General features: G+C 44.7%; 1 protein-coding gene across 10 annotated transcripts; it reads right to left on the bottom strand.

Annotated features, from left to right (window-relative positions):
* Nucleotides 1–146: 146 nt before the first annotated feature.
* Nucleotides 147–22,657, bottom strand: fndc4a (fibronectin type III domain containing 4a). 10 transcript variants are annotated; one of them, XM_054762716.1, is made up of 8 exons: nt 17,486–17,557; nt 10,367–10,441; nt 6,600–9,636; nt 6,225–6,530; nt 5,955–6,159; nt 3,636–3,725; nt 1,896–2,029; nt 147–547 (listed from the first exon to the last, which is right to left on the bottom strand). In XM_054762716.1, exons 4-8 carry the CDS (start codon nt 6,306–6,308, stop codon nt 506–508), a joined length of 555 nt encoding a protein of 184 aa, XP_054618691.1. In that variant the 5' UTR covers nt 6,309–6,530; nt 6,600–9,636; nt 10,367–10,441; nt 17,486–17,557; the 3' UTR covers nt 147–505. The 10 variants fall into 10 exon arrangements, with proteins under 10 accessions (XP_054618691.1, XP_054618690.1, XP_054618689.1 ...); XM_054762715.1 differs by having other exon boundaries at nt 6,225–9,372; nt 9,444–9,636; XM_054762714.1 differs by lacking the exon at nt 17,486–17,557 and adding an exon at nt 22,641–22,657 and having other exon boundaries at nt 6,225–9,636.
* Between the last annotated feature and the right edge of the window lie 347 nt (nt 22,658–23,004).

The following is a 23,004-nucleotide window of genomic DNA, read 5'->3' as shown; positions in this document are numbered from 1 at the left end:
AATGATATATAACTTAAGTGTAAAAACATCTAAATACAATGAATTTAATAAAAGTACCAAAATAAAAAATGAATGAAAATTAACAAAAGTGTAAAAATCATGAAAATTAATAAAAAAAATAAAAATGGCTTAAATAAAAATGTAAAAAAAAAAAATACTTAAAAGTGTAAAACAATAATAAAAATCAAATACAACTTAAAAGTGTAAAAAAAAATAAAAATATGACTTTTATAGTATAAAAAATAAAAATGAAGAGAAGAGGAGAGGAGAGGAGAGGAGAGGAGACTGTACACTCATCGGACACAACATTAGGTACACCTGAATTCCCTAACAGCAATCGAGTGCTCTTGCTGGTTGTTCCAAACACATGGTAACGCTCAAAGCACACGAATAAGCCAACATGATCTTTGTGTTTTCTTCGCTGTCGTCCTGGATGTCGCCGGATTGCGCAGGTTCGCCTGACATGCTGGCTGGCGAGCGTCCGACCGCGCCAGCCTTCTTCTCGTCACACTTCAATGATGTTGATGGACGGCACAGACGGGTGGAACTGCAACACACAACAAAAGAAACGTTTAACAGGGGTGCCTTGAGCAACCGAAGAAGCACTTGCTTCATTCATTCATTCATTCACTCATTCATTTCATTTTGCGGAAGTGATTGCACCCTTTGTGTGGATAGGAAGCTGCAGGATTTGTCCACAAGGACTCAGAACCAGAAAGAGAGAAAAGTCCTACGGCTGATTCTGTTTTCTTCTTTTCTGGAGGCGCAATCCACCTTGATTATTCATGTGTTCATTGTGGCTCCTCCGAGGCCGCCTCAGTCCTTCCTGGGTGGAAACGAGCCTCCAGCACAACGTCTGCTCTCCGCTTTGCACTCCGTTTTGGAACTTCCATCACCCTCTTTGAGTCCTTCTCTCTGATTTAGACTTTAGGAGTCCTTGAAAAAGTCACATGGTTCCAACTAGAAGAGAAACGTCCTCTGATAGATGAGCTTGCCTTGGAGACGCGGATTAGACAAGGACATGTCTTCCAGTTTGAAGGACAAAAAAATGTTCCTATTAGTTCCTAAGTGTCTGGAGAAAAAGAATCTTATGTCCAAAAAAAGTTGTGACATAACGAAAAAAGTCCAAATAGAACAAAACAAATCTGGCAAGCATAAACCGTCACCCCACATCACCAGAAAAAAACTATTGAACTGTTACGAGCATAAACACGTAAACACGTCGACAACAATTTAGTAACAAATCGGACAAAAAAAGTTTCAATATTACGTAAGCGTAGACGTATCTTTCAGCGCAAGAATTTTACAGCAAACTGCAGAAACACGTGACTTGCAATATCAATATTCATGTTTTCATATTAATAATACAGGCCGGCAAATCACAGAATTACAGAATAAAGTCCAAATATTACAGGAAAAAAGTAGTACTGATGTGAGCATAAACAATTTGTAACAAAGTTACGTAAACACAAGACTTCTTTTCACTGCAAGAATTTAGCAGAAACACGTGACGTGTGGAACCTTGCAGCGGCACGCTAAGATTCAAGATTCAATCCAAAACGATGATGCTAAAGAAGAAAAGTCCTAGCATGACAAGAAAGCGGGGATATTACAAACGTGTAGCAGCAAACTGCACAAAAAAAAAATATTCAATGTGTGACAAAAAACACAACAATTTAGTAAAAACGGTCCAAAAATATCATTGAGTTGAAATCAGGTGTCTGGATTGTTCTGCTAATCATGTGACTGCCGGCAATGAAGAAGCTGAGCTCCGCTTCCCAACTTCATTCAAGACGCCCAAGAGTATGTGCGTGCGTGCGTGCGTGCGTGCGTGCGTGCCTGCGTGTGTGCGTGCGTGTGGTTGCCATGGCCGCCAACAGCACATCATTTCTCACCTTGCTCCTCAGCAGTCCTCCGCTGTGATGCTCCGGCGTGCTCCTCTCCGACGACGGCTTGACCTTCTCCTTGTTGTTGCTGGAGTCGTTGTCCTTGATGATGTCATACTGGCGGCAAAATAGGGCGATGACGGCTGCACACAAACAAAGAGAGAGGGCGTTCACACACGCGCACGTCTCCATGCGACGCACGCACAGGCGGCGTTGCAAACACGGCAGCTGTGTTACGTTTCGACCAAAAGGACTCATTAGGCAGCACGAGCTGCACGCGGAAGTCATCCATTCATCGTCACGCATCAACGTGCGTCTATTTCATCTTCCCGCGCTTCCACACGGGCCCTCGCTCCTTCCTCAGCATGTTCACGGTTTATTGTGACGTCCGCACAAAGAAATACACTCTGGAAAAACCAGCGTATTTTCTTCAGAAATATTTGGCCTTTCGTCCGTGCGCAAACTTTGGGTCGCTAAAATGATGTGAACCCACGGACGGGAAAATCAGCTGATTTTATTCAATCATTCATTTTGTTTTCTTATTTGTTCTTATGGACATGCATTTGTATTCATTCATATCAACTAGAGTTCTACTACAGTAGTTTATTTCATGTCGTTTTGGCTCATTTACTGAATATAAATATATTTTATATATTTATATTTTTTGTTTAACAAGCATTCATTTGTTTGATTGTTAATGACTTATTTTTTCTCATCTCCTCCTTTTAAATGGTTCAATTTAATAACTATTATTTAAAATGTAATAGTTCACATTTTTTAAATGTATCATTTATATATGCAAATATATTTTAAATGAATTATTGTTAACAACTAATATTTTTTATTGTATTTTACCAGTTTTGTTGACTTGATAATCAAATACAAAATGCAAGTGTGACTTTTTTTTTCCGTAAATGACCGCCTTCGGGCTGAAACGGCCGTACCGTCATGGCCCCTAGCGCCACCTGTTGCCGTGGCACGCATGAGACGGCGCACAAACGCATTTGTCACGTGGACGAAGGGCGGAGACGCCACGATCTGAGGGTGTTATGGATTGGCATGGAAGCGTGAGGGCGTGCTTGGAGGTTACGGCTCACTGAGGCAGGATTTAAAGTAACAGTCAGGGAAAGCGTCATCATGACCATAACAGTGTAGCACAGTAACGTCAGCGCGACGTGACACGTGTCCTGGCTTAGTGCATTCATTGTCACTGACATCCAAAGGCTGGTAGTGTAACTCTTCTCCCAATGAAGCTGGACCGCATCCGACATCCTCCTGTGGAACAGCCCCACCCTCACTGGCACATTTGACAGGTTTGTATTATCTTTTTGTTCTCATTCTTTTTATTTTTTGTATTTTTCTGTACTCATTTACATCTTTTTGTTTCATTTCTAACATTTTTTGTCAAACGTTATTCTGCAACAGTTTCCTCGTAGTTTGCATGTTGTAAAATGTAAAAAAAATAGATTTTTTCTTTACCATTATATTTATTTATTTATTAAGAAAAAAAATACTAAGTTTTTTTTTTGTTTTTTTGTAGAATGTTTTTTCTGTGACAGCATCGCCGTTATTTGCATATTTTTATTCAGATAAATCTGTTCAAATATATTTTCATTGTCATATTTTCATTCTTTTTATTTATTTTTGTAAAAACAATTTTTAAAATTTCATTTCTAACATTTTTTTTTGTAGAACAAAACCCGCCCGCGGTCTATCGATGGACGTGTTATTGCGCAATCATGAACGTACCAGCCCACATGACCAGGACCACCACGATGATGATGACCTCTCCTGTCTGCAGATGTCTGGACCGGTCCAGGCCCTGCACAGTGGGGTCGTCTACACACACAAAACACCACAAATGACTAAAAGAGCAGCAAGCGTGCGGCGTGCGTTGTTGTAGCCAAGATCACTGTGGAGCATGAATGCTCCTCTAAGTGGATGGACTTACGTTCTCAAAATGATTCTGGAAGTCTTCCAGCGCTCCACTTACCCCGATTACCTTTATTGTGTGTCAAGAACGTGGAACCCCCAAATATCAAAGCGTTTGCTCCCCTCGCGTGATGCCCATTAAATCCAAAGAGAGGACTGCTCGCTTGATATTTGCAGTCTCTTTGCTAGCGTGTGTGTGCGTGTGCATATGCGTGTGTGTGTGTGTGCGTGCATGCGTGTGAGTGTGCTGACGGCTCAGTCACCGCCGAGCGCCTCGTTAGTGCGTCGCTGTCTTTGTTGCGTGCAGCTCAGCCTGACTCAGCGCTTTGAAATATTGAGCAGCAGTCGCGTCTTGGGGGGCCGCCGACCTACTTAAGACGTCCAGCCTCGGAAAATATTCCTTTTTATGTGACTTAGTTTTTTCCCGGCAACGTCGGAGGCTCGGAGGGATTCACCTGCCGGTTCATGAATATTTGAAAACATGCCCGTCAACTTCCAACAAAATGAGCTGTTTTTTGTCATTATGCGCACGCAACTGTTGGCTTTTGTCATCCCTTTTCGTGCTCCATTCTGCCAATGTCTGTCCCTCTTCAACGAAGCTAAGCCAAGCACTTGTCGGCTACGCTCTCATGAATGGTTTCTGTTGCCTGTTTTCTGGGGGTGTCACGAGACGTCACGCCCATGAGGTTGGGTCTACGAGACAAGACCAGATAAGTGCAATGAAACAGTAGAAGAAATATGTGACAATCGACTAATTTAATGTCTACTACGTTGTCTGCTCTGTGTGTATGCTAGCGGCCCCGCCTCCACCCACCGAGACAAAGAGACCATATGGCTGACAAAAGGGCTCACTCCGTTCATGCCATCATTCTGTGGAACAAACACGCCAAAGTGCTGAAACAGAGTGGACCCTCCTCCTGCCTGTTTATATTTATGTCTTTCTTGTCTTATCTTCTTATCTTACCACTTTTGGGTCCCGACCCCCCAGTTGAGAAGCGCTGCTATAGTCAGTAGATGTGATGTGCTTGATGAAGCGGTCACGTGGCGTCCTGTACACGTTCAACTCGACATCTGAGCTCATGGAGTGATAAGAGCAGGCTCGGCTCTAATGGAATTATGAGGAAGCTAATTAGAAGTCATTAAGGCGACGCCATCACAGCTGCGGTTCCTGTACGTTGGAAACAAGTACCGGGAGGTTAAAAGGGGTCGCCGTGCCGAGATAAGCTGAACTTTGACGACACGCACCTCTTATCTCGAATGAGTGCTCCGAAAAAGCCAAAGCAAAAGCAAAGGCGCTCCCCTTCAATGCCTGCTGACGGGATTTGGTTTTGTTGGACATCAAAGCAGCGCTGAATAGGCTTTTTCTTTTTCCAGACCCCCCCAGTACAGCACAGTACATCATTTGAATCCTTTCCAGAACCCTTCAAAGAATCCGACCCGCCTCAGCAGGTCAGGGGTCCCTGCGCGCTCAGCACTTGGCTCTCACGGTGAGTTAGCTTTGGAGAGGTTTTTACCGCCAAAGAAGCGTTTCTGGATTGTTAAGCATGAGCCAAAGGAGCAGCACGGAAGCGGAGCTCCTTTTAGCTTTTACCAGTCGCTAACAGCTAATAATAATAGCTCAGCTCGGCTGTAGAGAATCTATGATGATTCCACGCTCCGGCGCTTCCGACCTGGGCTAAATGGCAACAAACTGTCGTGGGCATGTTGGCTAGCTTCATTTCAGGAGGCAGAGTGGATTAGCGGATCAATTTCTTCCTAATAAACGTCCTCTCAGTCTTTTGTCATCTTCAAGCGTTATTGGTCTTCATTGTCCCGCCGCAGGACAGCAGTCGGGCACGGACTCTGAAACCAAATGAGCTCAGTAATAAATTGGTGTCAAGCGTAAATGAAAGACAGCGACGTTTGGCAAAGGCCTGTGGCACCTCATGTTCCACGAACACCCCCCCACACTCCCCAACACTGCAATGGTGGAGCAAAATAGCAGAAATGGACAAAAACCGATGCACTTTTTCCCACAGGAGAAAATGTAAATCCAATTAAAATCTGATTAAAAATGTCATCATTTGGCGTAAGCGTATGTAACCTTCTGCTTTCAGCTGTATTTGAGCGTGTTTGGGTTTCACACCTTCAACCCACCTTGATTGGAACTGTTGGAGGGGAAGAGGTCCGTCTTCTTGAGCGTGCGAAAGTGGACCTTCTTGCTCGCTTGGCTTTCTCCGTAAAGGCCGATGGACTGCACCTGGATGATGTAGTCCGTCTCCTCCTCCAGGTCCCAGAGGACGCAAGAGCGGCTGGTGGTGTTCACTTCCCGGATGAACCTCTGCATGTGCGCGTCCTGCCTCTGGAGGACGGATGCGGGATGAATGGAGAGGCCATGTTGTGTCTCGCTCGTGGTTTTGCACTTACTTGCTGCGAGATGGAGAAGCCAATTATTATATCTCCCTCTGGAACCTCCCAGGATACAGTTGCCGAGTCGGCTCGGAGGTACATGACGGACACGTTGACGGGAGCTGGCGGGCGGTCTAATGGAGTGGGAGGTGGAGGCGGGGACAGAACCAGAGAGATCTTGTTAATGTGGACGCTTTACTCTGCTATGAGATTGTCAGGGCCATCTGCTTCCGTGCAGGAAGTCCTTCACTCATTCTCGGGGCGTTTGGGTCTTTGACTTAAGTAGTGTCTGGAGTTGCATGTGACCTGAAATCCAATCAAGACCTGAAATGAAAATGTTTTGAAGTCATGAAGCCTGCAAACCACTCAAACACATGACTTGATACTCCAAACCTTTCCAGCATGGCCCACAGCGTGAAGAACGTTGCCACGTCTTCTCTATTATCTACAGCAGGGGTCACCAACCTTTTTCCTTGTGAGAGCTACTTTTACAAAATGAACATTTCTTTTCAGAGCTTATTTTAAAGCCAAACAAAGTGAATATGCTTGTTTTACCAGAACATGAACAAAATGCTGGTGTCCACAACTCACATGTTGTATTTCACAATGCATTTCTTTCTACTGTTCTTTCATTATTAACTGAACACCTGAATGAAAAGCAGGCTTGCGGGCACCTCATGTGGTCGTGGGGGCTACCTGGTGCCTCCCCTAACTAAAGTGCCTACCGGACGTCCTGGCAGGAGAAGGCCCCGGGGCAAACCGAGGACACGCTGGACGGGTTATGTCTCACGGCTGGCCTGGGAACGCCTTGGGGTCCCCCCGGCGGAACTGGAAGAGTCTGGACTTCCCTACTGAGACTGCGGCCCCCGCGTCCTGGACCCGGACAAGCGGAAGAACATGGAAGGATGGAAAACACTACCCAGCTTTGTGATACGGGTGAAGAAGCCTAGTATTCGTATCAACCTCCAGCGTTGCTTTTTCCCATTTATGTTGTTGTTTTTTAACTATTTCAACTTTCTTCTTCAATAATCTTCATACATTTTCCCAAAATGTGTTTTCTTTCCATCCGTTGTTTTCCACTCATCCGATGCGGGGTCACGGCGGCAGCAGCCTAAGCAGGGAAGGCCACACCTCCCTCCCCCCGGCCACTTCGTCCAGCTGAGAGACATAGTCTCTCCAACGTGTCCTGGGTCTTCCACGAGGCCTCCTACCCGTCGGACGTGCCCTGAACACCTCCCCAGGGAGGCGTCCGGGAGGCATCCTGACCAGATGCCCGAGCCCCCTCGTCTGGCTCCTCTCAATGCGGAGGCGCAGCGCTTCTACTCCGAGTTTCTCCCGGATACGGAGAAAACTCATTTGGGACGCTTGTACCCATGATCTTGTCCTTGGGGTGGTGGCCCCCCTTTTTAAGAATGAGAAATAATTAGAAATGACGAATGGATGGAACTTTCCCACACATCCTGGCCAGATGGAACTCAATAGAGCTGCTCGCCTTCTTCATCCAATTGCTGACACCCGCAACTTTCTTTGGCCCCATGGTGGGTTATTTAGCAGTCGCGCTCAATGACAAATGCACAGAGCGAGTCAGCAACGTGCGGGGGTGCTTTGTTAGCTTGTGCAATATAGTACGAATAGAGCACGAAAACCCAGCCACAATTTTGGCAAGAATGACAGCGAGGTTGTCTAATTTGCTGCATGAAAGCCACACAGCTTCATTAGTGCGTCCGTCTTTGGCTTCTGTGTGAAGAGCAAACGCCGGCTCTAGACTCCTTGGCGGAGGTAACCCATTCTTCATCCCGTGACACCGAGCTTCCATTACTGTCACAGTTACAGCCAACCACCACCGATTCCATTTACGTACTTGTGAAGACAAACTGCTTTGGCTACAAAGGCACTTGTCTTCTGTCCAAATACAACACCTCCCTCCCTCCCTCCCTCTCTCAGTCCCCTCGTCTCCCTGCCTGCCTTGTCCTGACAAACTGGGCTATTTAAAGACACATAGTGTCTCTTTATATATAAATATATATACTGTATATATATATATATATATATATACAGTATATACTGTATATCTCCTCACTGTGTCACCGGGCGGCCTTCTATTGCAGAAAGCTTGCTTGCAAAGTGGGACAAAAGACGTGGACGCTTTGGGAGCAGACAGGCTGCTGAAACAAAGGGTGACATCTGATGGGGGGCCTGTGATAGGATCGGTTGTGGGACATTTGGACGCGGTGGTTCAAAGAAAAGGACTGTTTGACGACGGGAGACAAGTCTTGCACTGTCAAACAGCGGCGTTCCAACTAGTAAGCATATGGAGGCTTGTTTCAAACTTAGAGCCAATGTTGTAATCACGGTAGGCAGCAAACTGCTCAGCGGATGAGTTCACTGTAAACACAACACGACAAGCGTAGCGCGCACGAGTGGCTGAGCAGCACCGATTAAATTGGAAAGTGCATGCAGAGGTAGATACAAATAAAAAAAGTGTAAAGTAAATAAATAAATACAAATTAAAACCAATGCTTTTGTTTGGTTTGACTTAAATAATTGAAGGAATAAATAAATATAAACATGACTTAAATAAGTGTACAAAACAATAGAAATAAATCAAAAGAACTGAAATAAAAGTGTCAAATGAATAATAAATAAAAGAATGAAAGTGTACAAAAACATAAACAAAAATGTCAGGTGACTTAAACCAAAGTGGTTTGCAACTTAATGAACACATGAAAGTGTGTTCCCAGGTTGAGACCACGTGAGAACCCCCCCTCTAAAGTACACCCCAGTCTACTTTCCATACTTTAGTCCCCTGAGAAGACATGCTGTCAAAATAAAATGCTTGCTGAAATGTTCTCTCCTTGACAGAGGTGGCGCTAAAAGACCCTCCTGACGGACACAGCCGCCCGGCCTCCCGTTCGTCACGCTCGGGGTCTCGGACACACTTGACCTCATAGATCGTGGACCGTGGATCGTGAGCCACATCGCCGTGGGGGTCATGGGTGCAGCTTTGAGGTGGAGAGGTGCAGTAATTAATGCTGCAGGTGTCAGAAGGACGGGGAGATGAGGTTTTTGGTTGGTCTCGCCCTGCGTCCTTGGTGTGGACATCCAGACGGACGGTAGAGGACTGATGTGTCTTGTAATGGAGAGACAGAGCACACGCTGTCCTTGGCTGGGAGACAGGAAGAATGACAATAAGACGGCGACCGTCGTCCTGGTGTGTTGGCGCATTGATGATCATACTGTAGTAGCGATCCCGTCATGTCATCTGGAATCTTCTTTCAAAGCTGACACCACATGAAGACACAAACAAAACTTTGGCGCACACCAGGGAGGCTCCGATCGATCGGCCATCGATCAACGTCGGCCGATTTCCGTAAAAAACACGTGATCGGCGTATGCCTTGCCCGCGTGTTTGATCACTCCCTTACCAAACCTAAAAAAAAAAAAACACCTGCTGAGATCATTTAAGGTAAGTCAAAAGCCAAATGAAGAGATTTTCCAGGAACTACGGTCAGAAATGTGCTCCAGAAAATCCGGTTTTCGGCAGTAGGCGAGGACCAAACCATTTAGTGTTCTCTGAGGGGAGGCTAACTGTGCCATACTTGGAAAAGCCCTGATCCATGACACTGCTGGACCTGCCTGGACACCTGTCCTGTTGTGTTAGCGCTAGCTAGCATCAGTGCCAATCATCAAACTGCTGGCACTTGTAACTTTCTTTGGCACCATTGTGGGTTAATTGGCAGCCGTGGTCAATAAGAAAAGCAGAGACTCGTGGCGTAACTGCGTTAGTTAGCAAACAACTAACCACTGATGATGTCATAAACGGGCGACAGAGCAAGAACATTTTGTGATAAAACTATGTTAGAAACACCGTTACTGCGTATTAATAACACGAAAAGACACGCACCACACTGTACGCTAACTGGAGAATGGACATAAACCGAGGCAAAACCGAACAAAAAAAAAAACACACTAACTAGGGTGTACACTAACCGAGGTTCCACTGTATTTCTTATTAGGTTATGGCGCTACAGTTTTCTGTAGCTTTTGTGAGGTTTAGCTTATTTTTACACTTGTACGACAAGAACATCCCTTGTTTATTGCGTATTGTACGCCAACTGGAAAATGTACAGAAAAGCCCGTTAACCGGGGCAGACACTAACCGAGGTTCCGCTGCGATGACTCTCTTATGGTGGCTGTAACTTGGAGTGATGGGGAGGGGCCAACCTTTGAAAAACCTGCATGAGGTGCAAAAAAAAAAAAGGCCGCTAAATCAGGTTAAAATGTCACCTGTCAAAGCGCGTTTCCAGAAAATATGGCAGGTGATGTTATCAGTTTGTTTTCTCCCATGAAGCTGATTCACTCTTTGACATTTCGATTCTTCCACCATTCAAAAAAACGCATCTAATCGTTTTTTATGCTGCTCTGAAAGCAGCATGAATAAAGTATGACTACAGCCAAACACATGGAAATCATGGAAAATGCTTCCATGGCCGCCACCAGCAGCACTTTCACTGTCTCCGCTTAGACGGGGCGGGGGCAATGAATGCATTCGGCTATTATTCATGCTAGCAGCGTGCCCACATCCCAAGAGGATCTTCCCATTTGCTGTGGCGACAACGCGGCTCAGCCCCTCTCCCATTCCAGGCCACATGCTACGGTGGACACACCGAAATGAATCGCATTCCAAATCAATGCACATTTTTGCAGTACACATATCACACATTGGATATTAGATTGCAAATAACCACGCTGGTCACCTACTTGCATGCACATTAGCATGGACGAGGGGGTCACTTCACATGATAGCTGACGCACGGCGCCATCAAATGCATCCCCCGCAATGTATGCACGTCTGCTTAGCTACACGTACTGACACTTACAGTAAATGAAGCAATCAAGACTTCAGAGCCTTTGGTAACTCGCTACTCAGCAAGTACACACTCACTTGTACACGTTTTACGCTTTCCTGTCTTCACGCACCCGCAAAAAGAATAGGACATGATGATTCCAGCCCATCCATTCCTCATTTATGATGGTTTGCATTGTTCTCTGCATGTAAAACTGCAATTATTCTCCATAAAATGGATTTTTTCTTCATATTTTTGGGTGTCTGGAACAGATTAGTTGAATCTTCATGATTTCCTATGAGGAAAAACTGCCTCAGTTTTCGTAGGTTTCAGTTTTCATCGGACGTTTTGTAAGAAATGAACGATGAAAACCGAGGTACTGCTGTCTTAGGATTTAGCAGGGGTGTCGCGAGACGAGACGAGACGAGACGAGACACGAGATTGGGTCTACGGGGACGAGATGAGATTTTAACATTGCTTTTAAGAAAAGTACAATGAAAAAATATGACAATATGTTGCAATCTACTAAATTACTATTTTACACTCTTATGCACTCTGAGTGTATGCTACCAGCCCCGCCTCTACCCACCGAGGCAAGGGCTCACTCCGTACATGCCGTTGTTCTACGGAACAAACATGCCAAGGTTCTGAAACCAATGCACAGAGTGAAGCCTCCTCCCGTCTGTTTGGAGGCGATAGACAAGAAAAACAGACACGCACGCACATGGCGATGTATGGAGGCCGGCAAAATGATCAAGGTGAAGCGCAATGTAGCGAGGGAACACCGTAACTGGGAAAACTGGCTTCCTCCGACCTTTTGGAATGAATGAATAATGACTGTACGCACGTGGCTAAAACATTTCCTGTACACTCATGAAGAGTTTCAAGATGGCCACAGATGGACTTGACGTGGTTTCCCACAGGAAACGTCAAAGAAAGTCATTGTGCAACATTTTACGAGCTTGTGTGTGTTTTTTTTCTGCAGTAGAACTCAGCTGGCGCTAATTATTCAGCCGAACATGAGTGAGCAGATTCCCAAAGGTGCACAAGTCAAGGCGAAACCAAGGTGCCGCGATGGTGAATTATTGATCATATTTCCCTCTTTATTACCTCCGAGTGGCACTTTGAAGGCTTGTGTCTCTCATAATTACAGCAGCGTTATCCCGAATACAGCCACATCACTGGGACACGGAGCCATTACAGCTTCGGGACAAGAATATACGGATTTTTTAAAAAGTCTAATTTGTGACACAGCAGCAAAAAACTACGTTTCTTTTAGCAGAACGTGTGTTTCTCAGACCTGGAGGCGGGGAAGTAGCTCCAAAAGCTAGAAGACGTTAATGCAAGGTTCATGCAATCAGCACAAAGCCTCTGTTTTAGCAACATAGCAGAAACGCAGATGAGACAATCTACTTGGTGGCTCTCTGCATTGTCCTCTAAACATGCTTCAAACATGTGACGGACGCCAGGTCCCGAAAACGATGACAGCAGCAGTTTTTACGAGCAGCAGGTAGCTCATTCAAAGACGTGAGCCTCGCGCCTGCGTACCGGCAAGCCACACGAGCATGCGTTCTTGGTGAGGACTTCAGCTTCAGCATGAGATGGGATGCCTTATTTCAGGGGTGGCCAACTAGTCAGAGACTAAGAGCCACATCATACACATGGGTACACATGAACATCATCTTTTAATCATGCATGCACGCATACACAGACCTCTGCTCAGATCTAATGAAAATAACCACACCAACATGATAACATCAGTCATTTTCAACAGTTTACATTGTGTGCACTGTCTCACACACACACAAACTCTCAGTTCAAGCAAGTCCACAAACAATAATAGAATAACTTTCAATAACATCTTTCTCTTACTTCTGGCATTCCTTATCTTGAACAATCCTCTACAAATCTGGCTTGTATTCTGTCGTTGCCACTCTAAGCAATTCTTTCAAATGAGTGTCAGTCAGAACAGATCGATGCTTTGATTTCACGTTTCAGGGTAGAAAACACAGACTCGCAGACGTACGTTGACCCAAACATGGACAGTATCTGAAGCGTATTAATATCCGATATTCTGCGTTTAACACGGTGGGGGGACAGTTGAACGTCTGATACGCTCCGTTTTAGTTTGTCGTCTCCAGGAGCCAAGGTTTCAAAGGCGTCAATGAGGCATTTTTTAATGAAGTCCCCTTCGTTGTATGGCTTTTTAGCCCGTGCTAGGTTCCAAGCCAGCTGATATCATGCAAGCGTTACGGTCTCCGAGTGTTTCGTAAATTTTTGGAAAAACTGCCCCTGCTTTTCTGCTTGGCTTTTCAAAGCGACCAACTTGTTCTTGCGAAGTTCAGTCCCTTCTGGAAATTCCTGTTCGATGTTAGGGTGGAGTGAGCTGAAGTGACGCTGAAGATGTGAAGCTTTGAAATGTGCTAATGCTGCGTGACATATAAGGCAGATCGGCTTGCCATTACGTTCAACAAAAAAATATAAACTCTCCCACTCTGGCAAAAACGTCCTGTGTTCTTCTTCATATTTCCGTTTGGCTGTGCTTTTTTTCTCTGCCATTTCAAGAGGTAACTTGACGGAAATTGTTTACAACACAAATGATGTCACACCAAAGATTCTCTCGTCGCTCGTTTGACGTCACTCAAACAGGCTTGCATGGTCAGTGTGCCATCTAGCTGTAGGGGGAGTGAATGCCAGCGCCAGCCAAGCATTTTTGACGCATGTCATGTGACAGCTTCTGAAGAGAAACTAGTTAAAGAGACGCATGAGGCTCGCAAGCCGCGGGTTGGCCAGGCCAGCCTTATTTGATCATCTCTTCTCAGATGATAAAATGTTGTGAAAAGATTTGCATTCACCTCGGAACCCTTTACAGCCGACCCCAGTAATGAGATCAGTCCATCAAGGTTCCATATTCATACATGGAGTATTTCAAGGAAACCTGTTCAGGACTTTCTAAGTTTAGCAATCACGATAAAGCAGCACCCGAGGTACAAAACTACATACAACAAAACACAAAGCCTCATTTTGGGGGGAATCCCCGCTCACAGGGACAGCTGGTTTTTCACCACTGAGCCGTGCGGGGGGTTCATCTTCATGTTCATAGGATGCACACAGAGCAATGAACACCTTCATGCTGTGTCTCCTGTCTGCTCCGTTCTCCTTGCACTGTGAGGCGTTCAGGTGCACTCGTGATTGTGAGTGTTAGGCACTAATTGTTTTTCATTTTTACTCACCTGAGGAGCAATGCAAGGTAACGCAGTAGAAGTGAGGAGGGAAAAAGATGCTTGAAAAGCCAAACGCCACAGCCCCCGTTTAGGAATATTAATGAGCAAAGCGAGCCCATCAACACGAACGAGCTAGTATGCCGAATTTATTCCAAAGTGGTAGCAACTTAAAAGGCCACAAAACGAACTTGCCCACCTCAAACATATCCGCCCGATCCGGTTTTCCCATCTGGGGAAAAAAACTACACATGGAGATGCAGAGCCTTCGTCCCGACCGTTGACACTCACTGAGACGTTTGGGTGGCAAAGTAAATACAAACCTTAAAGCACAAAAGGGTGTGCGTTCACAGAAAGTCATGGCAAAAGAGATGCTGCTTTTTAATACAGTCGAAAAGCCAGCATTTCAAGAAATGCTGCAAACGTCCGACAGACGATACATATTGCCTGTGAGAAAATACACGTCACAAACGCCAATTTCAAAACTTTACAGAGTGAACGGTGGCATGTTCAAGGAATATTGCATTATTTTCATATATTATCATATCATAAAATGACTGCTTTATTTGGTCTCAAAAAATGTTGAGAATAATATCGTTTAGTGTCAATTAGTGGGACAGTAAACATTCCACAACACACCTGCATTGTTTAGTGACTTACGCGTTTAAAAGTTGATTGGTCCAGTCAAATGTTTTCATTGTAGTTTCCCATAGACCCAATCTCATCGTGACACCCCTAACAGCGACTAACTTTAGCTTTACCGGCGGCTGAATATCGTACTGAAACTCCATGTTTCCATTTCAGCTAAGTTTCTGTCATTGCGCATGCAACCGTGCCGTTAGCGTCCTCGTGTATTTCCGTTCCCTTTCAAGCTCGATGCCTCAGCTGAACGTACATTCATGAGAGCGGCAGCGCTGATTATTTAGAAAAAGTTGAGCTCTCGAAAGCTCCGGGGAGATGAGAAGTGGCGCCCTCGTTATGTACGGCCCGCCTCCTCCCTCAGGAAGTCAGGTAGATGAAGGCAGCTCTGATTGCTCCTACATTTCATGGAAATGTTCTTTGAAGCCGTCCGATGAGCTGAAAGGGCTGCACGTGCTTGGCAAGGCTGCATGTCTGTTATCGCCGTCATACTGCTGCGAGCCAGGCACGCCGCCAGGGATATTTGCAGCATCCCAATGCTAATAATTAGCACTCCAATACTTTCTGTATCAAAACGTCAGCCTTCACAAAGATAATAAGACTCGCGTGAGTCACAGAGACAGCTGCCGTAGTGTCCAACTGCACTGCGTCATACATCGAAAAGGCTGTCTAATATTTGGGTTACCTTCATTGGCCACAATGAGGTCCAATGACGCCCCACTCGGTGATATTTGCCTCACCCCCTGTGGGCTGGGGTCAGAATGCTTTGAGATACAAACGAGCAAACATGTCAGACAGGTGTCCTCAAAGATTTCTAAGCATTAGTCGGATGGCCAGTGACTTATGTACGATGAGTTGCTAAGTCCCATCCCTGCCCCTGCAATGACCTTTTGTTCTTTTTGGTTGATGTTTGTCAACCAGTCTCGCTCAAATTTTACACACGTGTGCTTGTCAGTCCCCTAAAGGTGTGTACAGTCGTCCCTCGAAATATTGCTTTTCAATCATTCATGAATTCATAAATGATCACTTTTTCGTGGTTGAATGAGGTCTTATTAATTATTAGTCCCAAATAGCAGATTTAAGCAAATTGTACTTATTGTTTGCCTAAATGAAGCTTTTTCAGCATAAAAATGGCAAAATGAACTAAAACTAAATGAACTCAAATACAAATTCAAGGCGGAAGAAGCATTGTAATTGTGAATGTAGTATTCTACATTGGCCACTAGGTGTCGGTGTTCGGTGTAACAGGCACTAGACTCGTTACTGAGGTTCCCTGGGGAACACAATCACTGGGACACGGCTCGAGCAGGAGTTCTATTTACGTCTTACATGGCTTATTTACTCTTATTCTGTCTACTACGTTGGCCAACTCGGGTGTAAAGCCGCTTAAAGCCGCAAGGACGTACGCTGGACGTGCGCCACACAGAAAAATACAACAAGGTACCGCTAACGTGTGTGTAACGTGTTAGCTTATTTATGTGTAATATGCTGTATGGTCTCTGATTAGATCCACTATATTGGGTAAGAGGAGTGTAAAGGTGACTATAGGAGTGTTATTTCATGTCTTGAGGGCTCTAATAATTTGAAAAGAAACGTATTTAGGAGATCGTAAACAGGTTTGCTGTGCCATAACTATGAAAATATTCCATTTATTAACATTGAATCCTGCTTCGTGGAAATTGGTCCGGTCTGGAAGCAATTAACCACGATAAACGAGGGATCAGTGTACCAAATCTAGTGGTGATTCAGCAAAAACCCAAACGTTAGTGGGTGTTTTTGGAGAGCATGTTGACTTGTGTGAGAAATTTCCAGTCAATCCAACTTATAAGGTTTAATAACAGCCTCACTAGAAAAACAACAGCACAGGCAACACGGTGGGCGTGCATGTTATGAGAAATTATCACCCTTTGGTGTGCAGCGGGGGGGCGTTTTGACATTTTTCATTGTTTAAAAGGATAAATCCAATCTATAATGCTCAGATGTTATACATATTTAAAGACGTGTTATCAGTATCAACATTTTCTACTTGTTCACCTTATATTATTCATTTTGGCTCCTCCCTCCCTTTTATGCTGCTTTTTTAGAATATAAAAAGCCCCTGGGCCACACTTTGGACACCCCTGGTCTAAACCAAAGCGTAAGAATATGTCCTGTTTTTTCTCTGACCTTATTTGGCTGGAAGAGGTATTTGTTGCTGTCACCGTCATCCTGGAAAACTTGATGTCCAAAATGAAAAATGATGCAACTCTTTCCAATTGCAATGATTGACCAATTCCCCAACCACAAATGTGATATTCTGGGACTTTCATTCAACGGCTTATCTTTTAAAGCTGAAAGTTTAGACTTCAACCGCCTCTTGACCCACAAGTACGAGACCGCACAAAGAAAAATAACATGTTGTTCAACAAAATGAGCGTTGTTATCTTTGACTTTTGTCTTTTTCTGTTGGGTCTCGTTGTTCCGGGTGTGCAGGTGTACCTAATGGACTGGCCACTGAGTGTCAGTAATATTTCACAGACGAACGGCGGCTGCAGAGTAATAACGCAATGAGTGTACAACAGGATCCACTTACTTGCTCCCACCAGGAACACGTCGCTCCCAAAGAGCAACAGGACCGCCGAGTGGATCAGAAGCAGCAGACGAGCCATGTCTCTCCTAAAATCTCACCACTCTCTCCACGACAGGTCACTGCGGTCCATCGGTGTCGAACATGATTGGGAACAATGCGGCTTTTTTCACATCGGGGTTCTCCTCAGCAGACGTCGCCCACGTTGGAGGACGGGTTGTGGCGCATGCTTCGGTCCATTCCACAAGTGACTGTCTTGGACTAAACGCTGGCGGCCATTACTGCTGTTGGAGCTCAGGTGAGAGGACTGGTTGACGCTCGTGCGGGTCTCCTCGCCGCACACTGGGGTGGGTGGGTTCTACGATTCCGGGGGCGGTTCGGTGCCATTGGACAGAGAAGTTTGCGCGGCACCAGGGTAGGTGATGGTCTTGCAGCGCGCGTTCACGCTCCCGTTTCGTCCGTGCCACAGCAGAACACGCACGCACACGCATGTTGTCGTATGAAGGCAGCCAGCAAGCACACGTCTGGCTAACGTTAGTGCGCATCAAACATATTCACGCAAAAAAGTCACAATGAAGGTCCTCAGTACAAAAAAATGTCAGCTTCCCAAAAAGTGCTGTAAAACATCAGCAGAGCTTTTCTTGAAGGTGCTCGCCTGTCATGAACTTTTAGTTTTCAGGTCCTTCAACTGCGCTTTTCTGGTCCAGGACCCCACCCTCCTCGGGAGTCCGGACAGGACCCAAAAATGCCAGAAAAGGCCACGTTTCCAAGGGCTCCATTTTCGGCATTTTTTTCAGGTCCACGGTTGTTGCGAAACCTCATTTTGTCAGGTGGCTTCAACTACACTTTTCTGGTCAAGGGGGTCAAGGAAACCTCCTACATCCTTATTGGGGGGGTTGGCAGAACCCAAAAATGGCATTTTTGGGCTTTTTTTTTCCAAGTTTGAACCTGTTGCAAAATATAAATTTTTCATGTCACTTTTTTTGTCTGGGAGGGGGGGGGGGGAACCTCCCACTCCTTATCGGGGGTCTTGGCAGGACCCCAAATGGCAAAAAACACCACTTGTCCCACGGCTCCATTTTCGGCATTTTTTTCAGGTCCACAGTTGTTGCGAAACCTCATTTTGTCAGGTGGCTTCAACTACACTTTTCTGCTCTGGGAGGTGGGGGGCGGGGGGGTCATTTGTCGACATTCTTTGCAGCTCTGCATCTGTCGTGAATAAAATAAACCCTGTGGTCTTGACAGCACCAGTCAAAGGTTTGGACACAGATTCCCATTCAAACTTGACGAAGTGCATCAAACTTTTGCTAAAATGTTGTGAGAAGATGTGAAACCTTGTGAAAGAAAGGCCGTGCCCTGCAATGTAATCCAATAACCCCATGCCTTGGCTGGATTACTTCCTGTGAGCCATCAGTCTCCGCCTCCAAGGTGCATTTGGCTGTAAGGATGTTTGTCCAATCACATCACACAACTTTGATATCATCTGCAAACAAACAAGCCACTGCGGCTTCTTCCAAAGCTAATTAAAGCTCCAAATGGGTGTCATTGTCAGTGTGGTGTTTTTAATTAACGTTACAAGGGGGTGGTACGGGGGTGGTACGGGGGTGGTACGGTGTGGTCACGTTCGATCCCTAATTGTGGCTCTGGTGTCGGTGCTTTGGGCGGTCTTTACTGTAACTGAATGTGTTACAATGTACACTGAGCCTCACGGGTTGCCTTCATGAACATTCTCTCTCTTCATTCCAGCACAGCGGCGTGTTCTGTTTCACGCTCCCGCTGGCGCACGTGTCTTATATCGCATTTCATTCCGGCCGTTTTTGAAATCACCGCGGTAGAACGTGTCAGTTAAGTTTGTGTGAGTGACAGCAATGCAGTGCAGTCGGGCTCTATGGCAGCGGTAGCGGACCTGCGGCCTCTCGGGCATTTAACACAATAAAATGCCCATCCATCCATCCATCCATCCATCCATCCATCCGTCCATCCGTCCATCTGTCCATCCATCCATCCATCCATCCATCCATCCGTCCATCTGTCCATCCATCCATCCATCCATCCATCCATCCATCCATCCATCCGTCCATCCATCCATCCATCCATCTGTCCATCCATCCATCCATCCATCCATCCATCCATCCGTCCATCTGTCCATCCATCCATCATTTTCTATGCCGCTTATCCTCATTAGGGTCGTGGGGGCATGCTGGAGCCTATCCCAGCTGACTTCGGGCGACAGGCCAATTGCAGACAATAAAATGTATTTATTAAAAAAAATGTTTTTGCTGACATTTTAAAGTAAAACATTACAGAAGTCACAGTGTTAAAAATAACTTTCAAAATATAAAACTTTCTTACGCATTTTAATCCATTCGTTCATTTCCTACCGCAATGCGGGTGGGTGGCCACAGCCAATATTTGCTGGGTCAGACACCACAACTCGATTATTATTGGATAATATAGTAGCCTGCCCGGGTCATTGAAAGGTCAAGGAGGTCAAGAAGTTCCCGCCTTTAATCCAATAGTCGGCTCGCTAATTCTGCAGAGCAAACCCTTTTGACTAAGAAAACACACGTTTTTTTGTCCTCTTCCTCCTCCTTCATTTTTCAAGTGATTCCCACCATTCAAGCATCAAATCATCCAGCTCGGTCGGGAATACTATCCGACCATTTCAGTTTTTTTCAAAAAAATTCCCAGATTTTCCAAAACTCCAAAAATTCCACTGCATTTTTCCCATTCAAATTGAAAGGGCCATTTTGCAAACTTCCACCATTTGCACATTTCTCACCCAATGTCAACCATTCCGATATGAAACAATCCCACTTATTCAGGGCTTTCAAACTCACATTTCAAAAATTCCAGCTTTTCCTTACATTCCCACTTTTCCTTGTGATCTTAATTCCCGTAATTTCCTTTTATCTTAATTACTCCAACTAATTCAACATGTTTCAACTAATTCTAGCAAAATCCAGACATTAAGGCTACCTATTTTTCACATTAAAAAATGTCCACTTTTCCAAAAAACAAGTTCATTCTTAAGGAATGCTACTACTTCTACATTTGTCAACCCATTCGCCTCATTCTAACATCAACTCATTGAACTTCATCAGGACATTTGTGCTATTATCTACTGCACAGCCACTGATCTGATTAGATCAAAGGCATTCAGCAACTACTTCCACACTGCTCAACAGATTCCAATCGTTCCAACATCAACATGGACACCTTCTTGCTCATTTTTGTTTTCTTCCCCCCCATCAGGCTCACGCATTCACATGCAATGTCTCCAGACGTTGCAATCATTTAGGTTTATTGTAAAATTGCTGATCTTGCTTAAAAATGCACGCATTGAGTTGTATGTTAAAAAATATAACATGGCTCTATGGAAATCCATTTGAAAATATGTGGCATTCAAGGCTCTCTTAGCCAAAAAGGTTCCCGACCCCTGCTCTGGAGGCACACTTACTGCAGTTAGAACAACGTGAAAAAGTAGATTTTGCATCATCTGGAAACTTTGACGTGCAGAAAGATTCCAAAAGTTAATTGCTTGGTGCTCGGTGGCGGCGAAAAGAATTCTTGAAGTTAAATGAAATGTCACGGAGGCAGGCGAGGAGTTTAATAAGCGAGTCTTGCGGGTCATTTTGCTGCTTCTGAAGCAGATGACGCATTCAAAGACCCAGAGGTGTTCTGTGCAGACTGACATGAAAGACACGCGGAAGCTTAGGAATTGGAAGGACGTTGTTGTGTTTTGTTGTTGTTTTATTATTTATGACAACAATACAGGCGCAGGGAAATGGCAGTGCAATGACAAGTCAAGGTCAAAGTGTGATGTATGAATATTTCTTGCGCGGGAGGAAGAGGAGGATGGTGACAGCGTCTTGTTGCATACCGATCAGCTTTTATCAAATATCATATTACAAGCAGTCACACGTACTACTGAGATGAACTGCACAGCTACAGCTGGCCTTGCCTCATGGCCACAAAGTGGGAGGGGCCTCCTGCAGTAAATGATATTAATACACCAAGAGAAGATTTCCACCGGTGGCTCTGCTTTTAGGGAGTTAAGCACCTGTTTTTCTTTCCTGTGTGTTTTATATTGAATACAGAGTAGATTCAGCATTTCCCCAGAGGAAAAGTGCACCAACACGTGAAGGAGTGAAGGCGTTTACAGCGTGATACTGACACCTTGTGGTGTTTTCTAGCTATTGCTTGCCAACAAATCTTACCAATTCCATCGGGATTTGTGGCCCAAAGCATCATTTTTGTCAAGAATACTGAGACTATAACCAACTTTATGGCATTATCAATGAAGAGGCTGTAAATTCATTATTAAATGCGATGCTTCACTATCGCGATGCATATTAAGTATTTAGTACACATAAGTCGAATGGGTCTCGGGCTTCTCATGCCATCATGTAAAATACATACATATACATACATAATATATCAAATAAAAAATAAATACATCTAATAAAGTGGTAATTAAATTAACTGATTAAAAATTAACTTAATTCTTTAAAAATGCATGAATCAAATATTATTAAATATGAAAGTCATTGACTACTAAAAAAAATATAAATGAATAAATGACGTAGATACTAGTTGAACAGTAGGTATTGAATATTCCATCCATACATTTTCTATACCGGTTGTCCTCATTGGGGTAAGTATTGAATATTGTATTTCAAAACTGAATTAATTTACTTTTTAAAAAAAATATAAATGATTATGTGACGGTATGGTGTGGTGATGATGACCCCAGGATGCAGAGACAGGAACCCAGTGGAGGTAAAAGTCTTTTGTTATACTCAAAAGCAGAGCTCGTGGCAAAAACACACACAGGGCACAGACATGCATGCATGCACGCGCATGCACAATGCTCCAGCAGAGGGAGAAGCCACCAGCTGAACTCAATAGGAGAACTAAAAATAGCGCCAGGTGCCTAAGGACAGGGAAAGTAAAGGCGGCAGAAACAAGGCGGAACAGAACAGAATAGTGTCTTAACGGCGGTAACTACTGTAATTTAATCCGTTAATTACGATAAATTATTCAGTGTAATTAACGGATACCCTCATGGCAAGCCACGCCTCTTTGTTATGACGACATACAGCGCCACAGCGTAGCTCCCCACAGAGAGTCTGACGCTCTTTTCTAACTTCATTCTGACCTGAACACGTCAACAGCCGTGGAATTCCAACACCATAGATGTTTCTCCAACTCACAAGCACGTCTCTAGTCCCCCTCGGGACGACACTTCCTCATTGTCACGAGACTACCACGAGATGCGTTCAGGGACACCCCGAACCTCACAATAACGTCTTTATTATGCGCGTGTATGTGGTCTAAATGAACAGAAAGACAAAGAAAAACAATAAGTGGATATTCTTGTCATTGTTAATGCGGAAGTACAGTTTGTTGCATTTAAGTTTGCTCGGAAATCCGAGAAAATAAACTCAAACTTAAATGACGTGGTTTCTTTGATCGCCACCCCTCATTGCTCATAATAACTCGGTTAAAGTGTGATTCAAATG

Source organism: Dunckerocampus dactyliophorus, chromosome 19 (assembly GCF_027744805.1).
Source record: "Dunckerocampus dactyliophorus isolate RoL2022-P2 chromosome 19, RoL_Ddac_1.1, whole genome shotgun sequence".
NCBI lineage: Eukaryota > Metazoa > Chordata > Actinopteri > Syngnathiformes > Syngnathidae > Dunckerocampus > Dunckerocampus dactyliophorus.
This window is presented reverse-complemented; position numbering and strand designations above follow the sequence as displayed.